Source organism: Chiloscyllium punctatum, chromosome 20, assembly GCF_047496795.1.
Source record: "Chiloscyllium punctatum isolate Juve2018m chromosome 20, sChiPun1.3, whole genome shotgun sequence".
Taxonomy (NCBI): Eukaryota; Metazoa; Chordata; class Chondrichthyes; order Orectolobiformes; family Hemiscylliidae; genus Chiloscyllium; species Chiloscyllium punctatum.
Window position 1 is genome coordinate 84,466,722 of NC_092758.1, and position 15,533 is coordinate 84,482,254.

General features: G+C 46.3%; 1 protein-coding gene across 4 annotated transcripts in view; it reads right to left on the reverse strand.

The window, feature by feature from the left end:
- Window positions 1-15,533, reverse strand: part of LOC140492234 (dihydropyrimidinase-related protein 3-like) — a 240,286-nt gene that overhangs the window by 11,827 nt on the left and 212,926 nt on the right. For 3 of the 4 annotated variants that reach the window (XM_072591145.1, XM_072591144.1, XM_072591146.1), the window contains exon 13: window positions 2,347-2,506. In XM_072591145.1, coding sequence (XP_072447246.1) covers window positions 2,347-2,506 — 160 coding nt within the window. Of the gene's footprint in view, window positions 1-2,340; window positions 2,507-15,533 lie in introns of all 4 variants that reach the window. The other variant, XM_072591147.1, reaches the window with a different exon arrangement.

A 15,533-nucleotide genomic window follows, 5' to 3' on the forward strand; every position in this document is an offset into this window, starting at 1 on the left:
GTTCTTGAGTATCAAGGGTTAGGGAGAGAAAGCGGGAGAATGGCATTGAGAAACTTACCAATCATGATTGAATGGTGGTGCAGACTCAATGGGCTGAATGGCCTAACTTCTGCTCCTATGTTTTATGGTCTTCAGCAGGAATGATACAGAAGTCTGCTGGAAAATGGGTGCCTGTGCAAAGCTGTCTAGGGAATGGACAGCACCCAGACACAGAATAATCTGCCTCATCTTTCCCATATTATACATCATTCATTAGTCTCTTTCATCAGAGGGAGGGAAGGAGGGAAAACATTGACTTGTCTGAGTGACGTTTGTGAGTGTGGCTAGGCTAACCTGTGGGACTACACGAGCCCACGTTAGCTCTTTGTAAAGAGCTATCTCGTTAGTCCCATTCCTCCACCCTTACAGTCGTAGTTTGCCTCAATTATTTTCAATTAAATATCCAATTATCTTTTGACAGTCCCTATTGTATTGGCTTCCAACAGCTTTCGGGCACTGCATCATAGCAACTCACTGGGTAAATATATTTCTCCTCATCTCCCCAATAGTTCCAAAACTCTGCCAAAACCTCTCACAATAAAATGGGAATTAAATTTCTATTAAGTTTTCTCACAACATTTTTCATTCTAAAACAGGATGATCGAAATTTCTTCCTGCTCTACATTTAATTGATATTCTTTATCCCTAACATTATAGAACATAGAACATTACAGGCCCTTCGGCCCACGATGTTGTGCTGAGCATTTGTCTTAATTTAAGATCAACCTAACCTACACACTCCTCAATTTACTGCCATCCATGTGCTTGTCCAGCAGTCATTTAACTCTCCCTAATGTCTCTGACTCTACTACCACTGCTGACAGTGCATTCCACACACCCACCACTTTCTGCGTAAAGAACTAACCTCTGACATCTCCTCTATACCCTCCTCCAACCACCTTAAAATTATGAATCCCTTGTGACAGCTATCTACTCTATCTATGCCTCTCATTATCTTGTACTCCTCTATCAAGTCACTCTTTCCTTCTTCTCTCCAGTGTGAAAAGCCCTAGCTCCCTCAACCTTTCTTCATAAGACAAGCCCTCCAGTCCAGGCAGCATCCTGGTAAATCTCCTCTGCACCCTCTCTAAAGCATCTACATCCTTCCTATAATGAGGTGACCAGAACTGGACATAATATTCCAAGTCTGGTCTAACCAGGGTTTTATAGAGCTGCAGCAAAACCTCACAGCTCTTAAACACAATGCGCCTGTTAATGAAAGGCAACACACCATTCGCCTTCTTAACAACCCTATCAACTTGGATGGCAACTTTGAGGGATCTACGTATGTGGACTCCAAGATCCCACTGTTCTTCCACACTGCCAAGAATCCTGTCTTTAACCTTGTATTCTGCATTCAAATTCAACTTTCCAAAATGAATCACTTCACATTTATCCAGGTTGAACTCCATCTGCCACTTCTCAGCCCAGCTCTGCAAGACAGCAAATCTCTCTTTATTTCTCCCTAACACTCTCCTTTTGAAAATTAGATGTCCAGAACTGATCACAATACTCTCAGCTTTATAAACAGTGACTTACAAAGATTCACCATTACTCCCTTGCATTCATTCTATGCTTCCATTAATAAAGCCAAGAATGTTTAAATTTAAAAGCAAAATGACTTCATTAATATCTCCTTATCTTCTTTCAAAGTGCAAAGGAACCCCCAGATCAGACTGAACAATAATAAAAAAAAACGAACTGTGGATGCTAGGAATCAGAAGCAAGAACGGTTCTCCCGTTCTGAAGAAGGGTCACTGGACCCGAAACATTAACTCGGATTTCTCTCCCCTGACTCTGCCAGATCCCACTGAGTTTTTCCAGTGATTTCTATTCTCGTTGCCCCAGCTCTCACTGCTGTTTTAAACTTGTGCAGTTCGCTTCATAAACCTCTTCTCGTGGTTGTTTTAGATGTGTGTTACTTCTCTGAAGAAGGGCTCATGCCCGAAACGTCGATTCTCCTGCTCCTCGGATGCTGCCTGACCTGCTGCGCTTTTCCAGCAACACATTTTCAGCTCATGCATTACTTCTCTGCCCTGTTTCAAGTCCTCGGCATTTCTTCCTACAATGTGGTGCCTAGAATGGGGCACAATAATTAACCGAGGTCGAACCAACGATTTATAAATGTGTCTCATAAACTACGCTATCCAACTGACTGAAAACAATGTTCTCTTAAAGTGACAGGATACCATGTTGTTGTTGCTCTGTGACCTTCCGTTAATATACCACGGTGGATTCTCGGGAGAATCTCAGTCGAGCAGTTTGCTGGGTGTTTGAAAAGGGGCTTTGCTGGACCCTGATTCTTACCTGAAAGGCTGAAACCAGACTGGTGTAGATTTCGAACTGGTTGGGGCTGTTTGCTAGGAGATGTCTTGGCTGAGGCTGAAGGGGTTCCTGCTTTGGGGGTTCCTAGGTCGTACACTGGGCCGTCATACATTCCCCTGGGTACACCACGCACTTGTGCCATCTAGAAACAATAAAGACATATGGTGAATGTAGATTCAAACTTGTGACAGGCTGATAGTCAAGTCTTGACAACCTGATGTGGATGAGGAATATTGCCGTCTCTGAATGTCACATCATTTAACTCCAAATGTATTTAGAAACCTTTTTTTCTCCTGCGTGGCCATTAAACATCTAATTCTTTCTCTGAGGCAGTGGTTATAGGTGGCCTCAGCTCATCACCAGCAATCTGGCTTTCGATGCAGTAAGAGTTGACTGTTAGACGGGATGGATTGATAGTCATTCGAGAGGCAGACCCATCTTTGAATCTGAACAGAGCAACTTTGTGATCCACTGTATATAAGAGAGCAGGAAATCAGAGGAAAACAAGGACGTTCTGTGAAGTCTTGCACAAAACGACATGCAATCTTTTGTACACATTTGTGAAACAACGTTTACTTTCTGCAGATGACATTTCCTCAGGGATTACGATTTTCCAATGATTCCTTAATTGCAAAAACTGATAACTTGCAGTTTTTTTTCCTGATTTGTGCATGGAATGTGGGTATACTGCCCATTCCTAATTATGCCTTGGACTGAGTCAACCACATTGCTGTGGGTCTGGAGTCACATGGAGGCCAGACCAAGTAAGGATGACAGATTTCCTTCTCTCAAGGACATTAGTGGACAGCACGGTGACTCAGTGGTTAGCACCGTTGCCCCTCAGTTCCCAGGTCTGATTCCAGCCTCGGGTGACTGTCTGTGTGGAGTTTGCACATTCTCCCCGTGTCTGCGTTGGTTTCCTCCGGGTGCTCCAGTTTCCTCCCACAGTCCAAAGATGTGCAGGTTAGGGTGGGTTAGCCATGGGAAATGCAGGGTTACAAGGATAGGATGGGGGTGGTGGGTTGTGGGTCAGGGTGGGATGATTATATTAGATTCCCTACAGTGTGGAAACAGGCCCTTTGGCCCAACCAGTCCATGCCAACCCCCTGAAGAGTAACCCACCCAGACCCATTTCCCCCTGACTAATGCACCTAACACTACGGGCAATTTAGCATGGCCAATCCACCTAACCTGCACATCTTTGGACTGTGGGAGGAAACCGGAGCACCCAGAGGAAACCCACGCAGACATACAGAGAACATGCAAACTCCACACAGACAGTCACCCGAGACTGGAATCGAACCCAGGTCCCTGGCATTGTGACAGAGGTGGGTGCTGGAAATACTGGAGATTAGAGTAGGGCTGGAAAAACACATCAGGTCAGGCAACATCCAATGAGCAGGAAAATCGATGTTTCAGGCAAAAGCCCTGTATCAGGAATGGAGCTGGGAGCCTCGGGGGGGTGGAGAGATAAATGGGAGGAGGGTGGGACTTGGTGGGGGGTGGGGGGGAGGGGAAGGTAGCTGAGAGTATAATAGGTGGATGGAGGTGGGGGTAAAGGTGATAGATCAGAGAGGAGGGTGGAGTGGATAGCTGGGGAGAAAGATGGACAGACTTGACAGGTCATGAGGGGGGTGCTGAGTTGGAAGGTTGGAACTGGGGTAAGGTGGGCGGCCGGGGGAAAAAAAGGAACAGGCGAATTTTCTATCCATCTTTCTTCCCACCTATCCACTCCACCCTCTCTTCTGACCTATCACCTTCACCCCTACCTCCACCCACCTATTGCACTCTCAGCTACCTCCCCACCCCCCCCCACCTCCCATTTATCTCTCCACCCCTCGAGGATCCTAGCCTCATTCCTGATGAAGGGCTTTTGTACAAAACGTTGATCTTCCTGCCCTTCGAAGGCTGCCTGAACTGTTGTGTTGTGAGGCAGCAGTGCTAACCACTGAGCTATTGTGCTGCCCTAATGTTGTTTGGAGGGTCAGTGTGGACTCGACGGACTGAATGGCCTGCTTCCACACTGTAGGAATTCTATAATGCTTATGAAATGGATAGGTTTTTACCACATCTATCGTTACACAGTTGCAATGAGAGCAGTTTGCTTTCATTCCAGGTGTTGCTTGGATCAAAATTCCACCAGGAGATTTGTATCCGACTCCCAAAAGCATTAGCTGGGGTTTGAAGTCCAGTGACATTATCCCTATGCCACTGGCTTCTGTTAGTCCTGTTCCCTCTTTTCCTTACAACCCGGTGCCCCAACAAAGCAAGGGAAAGGTTATGGAGAGCCTTTCACAACATCAGGATATCTCAGATCACTTTACAGCTGACATGGGGAGGTGTAATACTGAAGGGAAGCTGTTGGTTCTAATGATTGAGAAGCACTTCCTTCTTCCCATCATCCCACCCTCTGCCATCAAGGGACAACATCTTAGAACAGGTGCAACTTTCAAATACCTGGACACCACTGACCAGGCAAACCTTTGTTGCCCTCTCAAAGGCGTGACTCGGCAGCACAGTGGTTAGCACTGTTGCCTCACAGTGCCAAGGACCCGGGTTCAATTTCCACCTCAGGATTCCACACACACCTCTGTGTGGAGTTTGCACATTCTCCCCCCTGTCTGCGTGGGTTTCCTCCGGTGCTCCTGTCTCCTCCCACAATCCAAAAGATGTGCAATTTAGGTGAATTGGTCAGGCTAAGGGGCTTTTGCTGAAACGTCGATTTTCCTGCTCCTCGGATGCTGCCTGACCTGCTGTGCTTTTCCAGCACCATTCTGATCTAAACTCTGGTTTCCAGCATCTGCAGTCCTCACTTTTGCCCAGAATAAATTGCCCATTGTGTTCAGGGATGGGTAGGTTAGGTGCCTCAGTCAGGGGTAAATGTAGGATAATAGGGTAGGGGAATTGTTCTGGGTAGGTTACTCTTTGAGAGGTCAGTATGGACTTGTTGGACCGAATGGCCTGTTTCCACACTGTGGGGACTCCATAGATTCTCTGAGAAGGTGGAGCTGAGCTTTATTCCTGAACTATCCTGTCGGTACACCTGTAGTTAGGGATGGAGCTCCTGGGTAGACAAGGAGGAGGCTAGAAGAACCCAGCAAGCCAGGCAGCATTAGGAGGTGGAGAGGTCGATGTTTCGGGTGTAACCCTTCTTCAGGGAGCTCCAGCCGACTAATCTAGTGACAGTGAGGGAACTGAGATGTGGTGTGGAGAGAAACTTGCAAGTAGTGCATCTGTTGCCTCCATCCTTTAGATGAGAGTGTGTGTGAAAGGCTGTATGAGAGGAGTCTGAGTACACTGCTACAGCGCATCTTCCAAACGGTACACACCATGTGGCGACTCTGATTGCTGCAGATTGTGGATGGGGCATCAATCATAAAATCCCTACACTGTGGAAGCAGGCCATTTGGCCCATCGAGTTCACGCTCCCCCTTCTGAAGAGCATATCAACCCTATCCCTGTATTTTCCATGGCTAACACATCCAGACTGAACATCCCTGAGCAATTTAGCATGGCCATTCATTTAAACTACGCATTTTTAAGATTGTGGGAGGAAACCGGAGCACCCGGAGGAAACCCACGCAGACACGGGGAGAATGTGCAAACTCCACACAGACAGTCGCCCGAGAATGGAATCGAACCCAGCTCCCTGGCGCTGTGAGGCAACAGTGCTAGCCACTGAGCCATTGTGCCAGCCCAAACCAGCAATCAGGTGGATATTTCCATCTTGGATGCTATCAAGCATCTTGAGTGTTACTGGATCCACTCTACTCCAGGCAAGTATAAACCGTCCCATTACCTTCACACCTTGTAGGTAGACTGGCTTTGAAGACAAACTTGCTACAGAGCTTCCAGCTTTTAACATTCTCTGGTACCTACAGCGCCAGTTCAATACCTGGTCGATGCCCTTTGATGCTGATCGTGAGGGATTCAGTGACAGTAACACCATTGATAGGCAAGGGCTGACCATTGGATTAGAACATAGAACAGTACAGCACAGTACAGGCCCTTCAGCCCACGATATTGTGCCGAGTATTTATCTCAATCTAATGTCAACCTAACTTAACACTCCTCAATTTACTGCCATTCATGTGCTTGTCCATAAGCCGCTTAGATGTTCCTAATGTCTCTGACTCTACTACCATTGCTGGCAGTGCATTCCACACACCCATCACTCTCTGTGTGAAGAAACTCAAAGATTCGCTCTTATTGGAGATGGTCATTGCCTAGCATGTGTCAGCTGCAAGAGCCAGTTATTGTTTATCATCCCTTGGTCAACACGAAGCCAAGACTAACTCAATAGCTGGGGACATTGCGCAATCAGGTCATGCATTCTGGTTGGTGAAGGAAGCAAGGTTACAGGTACACAATGGGTTAAATTTGGTGAAGGAACAGCTTTTCCGGGACAAAGACGAATGATCTCAAACTCTGTCATAGAAGTACAACGCCTGATGGAAAATTCTGGAAGATGCAAAAAGGATGGGTACGCCCAGCCGTAAATTATTTGCTGACTAGCAGGAACATGTATAAATATTATTACAAGTCTGCGTTAATTAATGCTAATCCTTCAGCTCAGAGTAAGGAAAACTGAAGCCAGATTTTCTGCACACAAAATGAAATCAGAATGGGATTTGTTGGAATTAAAGTTGAATGCAGGATGGGTTAACGAGTGAATCAACAAACTGCCACTAACAATGATCACCAAGTTGGATTGGTGAAGAGGAGTCATCTTTTTTGAAGGAACTCAAGGTGCCGGGGTAAGACCCATAGAACAGGTGCCATCAAGGTTATGAAGGCAAGGAATGAAGATAAATCCCAAAGCAGAGCTAACCGATGGATGTAGGTTTGCTCGCTGAGCTGAAAAGTTGATTTCCAGACGTTTCGTCACCCTACTAGGTAACATCTTCAGTGGGCCTCAGGCGAAGCACTGCTCAAGATGTTACCTAGTAGGTTGACAAAACATCTGGAAATGAACCTTCCAGCTCAGCGAGCAAACCTACATCCAGAGCCACAAATCTTTTCAAAACTTGCTAAGGGCTAACCGATGCCAGCCTGGGATTTTTTTTAAAGAAGTGTGCAGATTGCAGAAATAGAAATAGGCAGAAGTTTGTTGTTACTTGTGTTTGTGAAATTACAGTAAAATGTGAGCAAGTCACCACAAAAACAACACCAGTTGATTACACAAACTATATGTTTAGGAAAAAAGAGGCAGAGTTAAGACACGTATCATTTTTTGTTCGTTCCACCTCTTCTTAGTTGTGTGGATTGGTTACTGCCAAAGATCAGGAGCCTGTTGAAACTGTTCAGGACCTCGGGCTGTCCATCTGACACATTCCAGCCGCAGGAAGAAGACAGACTTGAAACAGTTCGGAAAAGATTTACAAGGATGTTGCCGGGGTTGGAGGCTTTGAGCTTTAGGGAGAGGCTGAATCGGCTGGGGCTGTTTTCCCTGGAGTATCGGAGGCTGAGGGGTGACCTTATAGAGGTTTATAAAATCATGAGGGGCATGTATGGGATAAATAGACAGATTCCAAATTGCCCCTCCCTGTAATGATTAGGCTCCCCAGTAAACCCCCTCCCTGGTCTACCCTTGTCAAAACACAAATAGCTCCCGAAGTGGGAGAGTCCAGAACTAGAGGGCATTGGCTTAAGGCAAGGGGGGAAAGGTTTACAAGGGACCTAATTGGCAATGTTGTCATACAGAGGGTGGTGTGTGTATGGAATGAGCTGCCAGAGGAAGTGGTGGAGGCTGGTACAATTACAACATTTAAAAGGCATCTGGATGGGTATATGAATAGGAAGGGTTTGGAGGGATATAGGCAAAGTGCTGGCAAATGGGACTAGATTAGGTTGGGATATCTGGTTGGCCTGGATGAGTTGGATCGAAGGGTCTGTTTCTATACTGTACATCTCTGTGACTCTAATATAAAAAGGGAGAATGTAGCCAGTCAGCCGAAAGGGGGTGGATGGGCCAAGAGTCCAAATAATATCTGACCTGCCGTCACCGCCATTGTAGGAATAAGGAGCAAGACGAACTGAGACTTATTTCCCCAATGGAGGAGAAAGCTGAGTTTGACTGCAGTGAGGACACCAACACCTCAACCATCCCTGACAGACTTGCTCAAAGCATTTCCACCGTGATCTTGGAAAGCTTTTGTTTACTCGCCATCAGGGTGAGGAAATAGTCCAGATCGCAAGCTTCAGCGCTACACCCTTCCCTTTGTCCTGCCCCTGCGTGGTCTCTTGGTAACTCCGTTTCCAAAAGCACATTAGAAACTTCTGTCCTGTTTTCTTGCAGGCGGTAACTGTCTGAGCTGGCATTCTCCCCATGCCACTCGACACTGGAAGCCAGAGCAGATCCTGCTCTCATTCAGTGCAGTCTACCAGCAGTGGTTAGGGCCCAGTAACAAGAATCTTACCCCACGTTTCCCTTTAAAATAATGTTCTAAATGAAGGTCTATGGAGATTCTTATTTTATGGTGCTGGGTTAGAGATAACTGTACTGTGGGATACATTTGAGGCTAAATGACCTCCTGTTATTCTGCTCCCTCTGTGTTGAAACCCACCACCGTATTATTATGACTTTTGATGATAAATGTCAGCTTGCTCAAGAAAATTCACTCACGCACACACTCTATCAAGCGTGCACGTGCACACACACACACACACACCCATGTGCATACTCTCTCACAAGCATATACTCCATCACACTCACGCACACATTCTATCAAACACACATACACCTCATACAGTATCAATATCTCTTCCACAACACACACACTCTCCTTCACTTGCACCCACACACACATAAGTCCATAGGGTGAATTTGCATTTGCAGATTTGCATTTACAGATATATTCTATTTTGTTCAAAAACACACAATCTGTAGGCAGTCAGTCCATGCGATATTTTATAAATTCCTAATTTGGAAATAGAACCAGCCTGACTCAAGTTTGGGACACAGACAGACTCTAACCTTACACCTTTAATGCATTGTCTGAGCTGAGGTGTCACCTTTTTTTTAAATGAAACCTTAAGTTATCTCGAGAATGTGACTTGAAAGAAGTTCTGGAATTTGTATATTAATGAATTAAAGCCTGCAATCCATTCCAAAAGATGAAAGACTTAACAGCAATCTGGGTTTGTTCAATACATCACATCAGTTGATGACACTGTAATCTTTTGCTATAAATTCTGGGTCCTATGTACCAGCCCCACTAGCCACCTGAGCGTCACTCTGAAAGCTTGCACTTCCAAATAAACCTGTTGGACTATAACCTAGTGTTGTGTGATTTTTAACTTTGTCCATCCCAGTCCATTACCGGCACCTCCACATGAAGAAAATTTAATGCACTTAGAAATACACTGGAACAATATTCTACTCAAATCTGACCAAGATAACGCAGAGCGACATCTCCCCATTGGGTTTTATTAATGGGAGGAAGGTGCGCAATGTTGAGAATTGATCAGCAGGGGGAGCCCTTTAGCCACTGAACTTCACGCCAGTACCATCAAGGCATGACCCACAGGATAGCTCAGGGTGGGCTGGACCCATAGCTGTGAACAACGGCCAGTCTACTGAGTATGCCGTGGACAGACGGGGAAAGGAGAGAAACAAAGTCAAATTCCTGGAGAAACTCAGCAGGTCTGCCAGCATCTGTGAGGAGAGAGCATAGCTAATGTTGAGGATCCAGTCATACTCCCTCAGAAGAGTCACAGAGAGAGAGAAAACAAAGGGATGGTGTGAGATTGAGAGGGGAGCAAGCTGGGGGAAGGGAGGGGAGAGAGGTGGACAGAGAGAGGTGGAGAGAGAGAGAGAGAGAGAGAGAAAGAGAAAGAGGGGAGAGAGAGAAAGAGAGAAGAATGTGAGTGGGAAGGGAGGCAAAGAGAGACAGAATGAAGGCAAGAGAGTGAGCACAGAGGGAGGAGAGAGAGTGGGCACAGAGAGGAAGAGGATGGAGAGAGATTGAGCTCAGAGGGAGAAAGGAAGAGAGAGAGAGAAAGCACAGAGGGAGAGAGATTGAGGGACAGCGAACACAGAGTGGATAAAAGAGAGAGACAGAGCGAGAGCGAGAGAGGGCAGAGGGGGAGAGAGAGAGAATAGCAAGAAAGGACCAGAGAGAGAGAGAGAGAGAGAGAGAGAAAGAAAGAAAACACAGAGAAAGAGGGAAAGAACAGAGAGGGAGAATGAGACAGAAAAACAGAGATCAGAGAGAGAGGGCGAGAGAAAGTGTGTGTCAGGAAACAAAAACAAAGAACCTGCTTTATAGCATAGCTAAAAGGGTAAGGGGAACCCTTGGTTCATTCTTGTCTCATTCAAAAGACAGCACCACTAATGGTACAGCATTCTCTTCATCCTGCACTGAAATCTCTGCAACAGGACTCAAACTCTCAACCTCATAATATGAGCGAAGGCGGTACTGCTGAATAAAGACCATTTAGATGTAATCATCACCTGATGTTTTGAATTGCCAGGAGAATATTTCTGCAACGCTTGCCAGAGTGAAAGCAGAAGTAAACTGTGATTTCCCTCTCACAGCAGGAGCTCCATGGGAGTATGTGACTGCATCCTAACACAGAGACTGAGAAATCAAACTCTCAGCACTTACCAACTGCTACACTCACAGCACCCGGGCTCAAATCACACAGCATGCATTCAACGGGATTCTGAGAGAAATGTGGACATTAAGAGCAAGTTGAGAGATTGCAGATTTATGGCTTTCAGCTGCATGTTTTAAAATACTGGGAGGTTGGTGAGTGTGTGTACACATATGTGTGCGTGTATATGGGTGTAAACGAATGAGAATTTATGTGTAGAAGTCTGAGAGTATGAGTGAGTGTATGTATGAGTGTTAGAGTATGCATATGGGTGTGTGTTTATGTGTGTGTGTGTGTGAGTGCATGATTGTACGTCTATGAGTGTGTGTGTAGGAGTTTGTATGAATGTGTGTATGTGTGTGAGTATATGAAAATGTGTGTATAAATGAGTATGTGTGATTGTGTAGGAGTGTGAGTGTGTGCATGAGTGCGAGTGTGTGTGTGCGCGCGAGTGCGCATATGATTGTGTGTGTGTGTGCGAGTGAGAGCACGTGTATATAGGAGTGTGAGTATGAAAGCATCTGGATGAGTGTGCGTGTGCGTGTGCGTGTGTGTGTGTGTGTATTTTTTGAGGTTGGGGGGACAGGTTGTAGAGGGAGCAGAAGGATATTGAACACGATGGGGTTTCTTCTTCCTCCTGCCTGAAGCACACAAAATAGAAGAAGGAGTAGGCCATTTGGCCCTTCAAGCCTGAACCACCATTCAATATGATCATGGCTGATCATGCAATCTCTGTATCCCATTACCGCTTTCTCCTAATACCCCTTGATCCCTTTAACCACAAGGTCCATGTCCAGCTCCCTCTTGAATATACCTAATGAACTAGCCCCAACAGCTTCCTGTGGGAGAGAATTCCACAAGTCCCCAACTCTCTGGGCGAAGGAATTCTTCCTCATCTCAGTCCTGAATAGTTTACCCTTTATTCTTAAGGCTGTGATTCCTAGTACTGGACTTCCCCAATATCAGAAACACACATCCCGCATCTAGCCTGTCCAGTCCCCTTGGATTTTAAATGTTTGCGTGTTGTAATTGAAAGCTGTGCTTACTCATTCACCTCGGCCCACTCAGCAAAGTCAGGGAGTCCCCGTCCCAGAGTCCATCATGACAAGGATATTACCACTGACTAGTAGGATGGGAAACAATCTCCAGAATTTCCTTTAGGGATTCTATCCTCTCGATCTCCATTGTCCTTCACACTGAAATTATATATTGAAAAATCCTGGATTGTAGTTTCAGTTACATCGCACTGTCAACTTCTGCTATAAATTATGGGTCTTACGATCTTATACTCCACAACCACCTTATGAAGGAGCAGCGCTCCGAAAGCTAGTGCTTCCAAATAAACCTGTTGGACTATAGCCTGGTGCTGTGTGATTTTTAACCTAATATGTATCACCTTTGTGTCCTACTCCCCACCCCATCATTATTCCTCTGGATGTCACATCAGCCCTGTGCTGCTGCTAGGTCATTATGGGGCACACAGAAACTAGGCCTTTCAGCCTTCCAGCTTGCTCAGTTGTTTCAATAACGACCATGGCGAATCCCCCACCACATCCTTCTTTCTCCCAGTAGCCCTCGATGCCTTTTAAAAAGCACATCTGAGAGACAAATAAGAATCTTTCTTGGATACATTCAGTGGCTTGGCCTCCACAGCTTTCTGAGGTTGACAATGGCCAAGGTTTTGAGTTGAAGAAACCTTTCCTAGTCTCATCCATAGCTTGAGGACTGTATCTCCTGGTCCTGATTTCCCAAGAGTCATTCGAGAAGATCTGGGTCACCCCGCAGATGAGGAAAATCAACCCGGGTCAAAAGGTATAGTGCTGGAAAAGCACAGCAAGTCAGACAGCATCTGAGGAGCAGGACAGTCGATGTTTTGAGTATAAGCTCTTCATCCCATTCCTGATGCTCGAAAGATTGACTCTCCTGCTCCTCAGATGCAGCCTGACTTGCTGTGTTTTTCCAGCACCACACTTTTTGACCCTGATCTCCAGCATCTGCAGTCCTCACTTTCTCCTAAACCTGGGCAAAACGAAAGGGAAGTCTACTGCAAGGCTGGGGAGACTCTGGGTCAAAAACTTCAAAATTGAAGAAAGGATGCAGGAATTTAAACAGTTGAGTTGAAGACCTCTAAGAGTACACGTAATGAAATTTGAGTGAATACTGCATTTACTGACACCACGACTGTACAGGGAACTGTCAGCCACATGCACTGGGACTGCGAGCTGTCAGAGAGATCTTGGTGTACATGATAATCATGTCAGCGAGTGGAATGGGCCCAGCTCTTGTTCCATTTGAATGTTGGGAGCTGCAGCAATTCATCGGCAACCTGCAGCCTAGAAACTGGTGCATTTCATCAAAATGCCTGCTTCTGCTTCGAGTCAGAAATTGAAGGGTTCAAGCATCACTCCAGGCAGTCTCTCCCAGAGGAGGCTACAGTGTAGTGTCTAGATAAGGAGCTGACAGCCAGCAACAATACCAGTCTGGAAACATAACACAGGTCTGAAGCACACAGAGCTTCCTCGATATTTGTTTCTGTAGCACGTCAGAGTGTGCATCCATCAGGTTTTACAAACAGAAAGATCCTTTGGTGGATGGTCAATCACCATCTAGCTGGTGTTGGAAGGAGACTCTTCTGTCAGAGTTTATCCACTCCGTCTGTTCCATTTTCTTTTCCTTTGCGTTGTTTTTCTTCTCAGCAATGGCCTCACCGTGGGCCTGGACCCCAGGCCTCATGGCGTGCCCAGACACCCAGTCTCAGGGTGAGCCCGGACCCTAGGCCTCAGTGCGGGCCTGGACCCCAGGCCTCATGGCGCGCCCAGACACCCAGTCTCAGGGTGGGCCCGGACCCTAGGCCTCAGTGCGGGCCTGGACCCCAGACTCATGGCAGGCCCAGAGCTCAGGCCTCAGCGTGCGGGCCCAGACTCCCAGCTGTCTCCCGCTGGCCTGGTCTGGTCTCTCGGCAGCCTGGGATGGTCTTTCAGCCCAGCGTGGACTTTGGGCCTTGAGATGACGCCGGATCAGTCTCCCGGCCTTGAGGTGAGGCCCAGTGGATCGGATGGAGTGCTGTTCTCAACTTTTCAGTTCTCCATTTTCTCACTTATTTCTACGATCTGTCAGGCCAGCTATTTTATTTCTTTATTTTTCTAATTGTTTATTCCCCCTAAGAATTCGCACTGAAGCAGCTGTACCTGGGTACTTTGCAGCCAAGATGGAGCTGTAAGTGGTGATTTGTAAACTCTTCCCTGAACTCAAGGTAAGTCCATGTGACAATAAAAGCTCATTCATTGGAACAGCAGAGCAAACCTGAGGGGCTGAATAGCTTCCTCCTGCTCCAATGTAACTACATTCCTCCTGCAGCTCTGTGGGCCAGTGGCAGCAGCGAGTTACTAGTGACTCCTGACTGTGGGGATGGAGACCCACTTTCCTCATACAGATAAGATGTTAAGAATTAGAATTAGAATCCTTACAGTATGGAAACAGGCCCTTTGGCCCAATAAGTCCACACCGACCCTCCGAAGAGTAACCCACCCAGACCCAGCCCCCTGCCCTATATTCACCCCTGACTAATGCGCCTAGCCTACATATCCCCGAATACTATGGGCAAGTTAGCGTGGGCAATTCACCGTAACCTGCACATCTTTGGACTGTGGGAGGAAACCGGAACACACCCATGTAGACACAGGGAGAATGTGCAAACTCCATACAGGCAATCGCCCGAGGCTGGAATCGAACCTGGGTCCCTGGTGCTATGAGGCATCATGCCACCCCAGATGTTTCCCTTTCTTGTTGGTTCGGTTTCTCGTACTTCTGCTTTGTTTTTCAAAGTCTGTTGCTTGTATCTAAAATGGCTGTTCGGGTTTTGTATCTAAGATGGCCGCTTCTGTTCATTCTGGCTTGCTGTATCTAAGACGATGACACCTTCACTGTACACCGATGTCCCTCTGCTTGAATGTCAATAAAACCCTAATCCTACTTTCTCCAAAGTCTAATTCATGCTGAAGTGAGGCAAGACGTATTTTCAGAGACTTAAAAAAAAATCAAAAGAACAAATGATGGAAATAACTAAACCATTTGTGGATTGCAGGTGGACACGTAGCTTTCAGGGGAAGTCTGTAGCTTAAAAGTCCGGACTGACAGAACAAGCTTTCCTCCTGGATTTCGTGAACCAAACTGAAATGACAGCTCCTGATGTGAGTAATGCACCTTAAAAAATAGAGGACTGCTCCAGGCTCTTTGATCAGGGATGTTTCACTGTTGCATTTTTGCCCTCTAACTGCTGTACAAGAATGAGATCTATATATAGCGTCATTGTACATCAATTAGAGGCAAAAATATTCCTTTGAACTCTTCCCTCCATCTGCTGTCAGGACCGAAAGGTGCTGACATTATGTCGGAGACGCACATTTGCAAAATATTATATTGTGGAGTTCTGAAACCGCGAGTTAACAGCAGGAAAGGATTAGTTTGCCCCTTCTGGTGCTTTAGTCCATCCAGGAATACAGAAAGGAGAATTTTCCATTCAGTCCATCAAAATTGTTGCGCTGTTCTGTTAAAACACATCCTCTTATTAC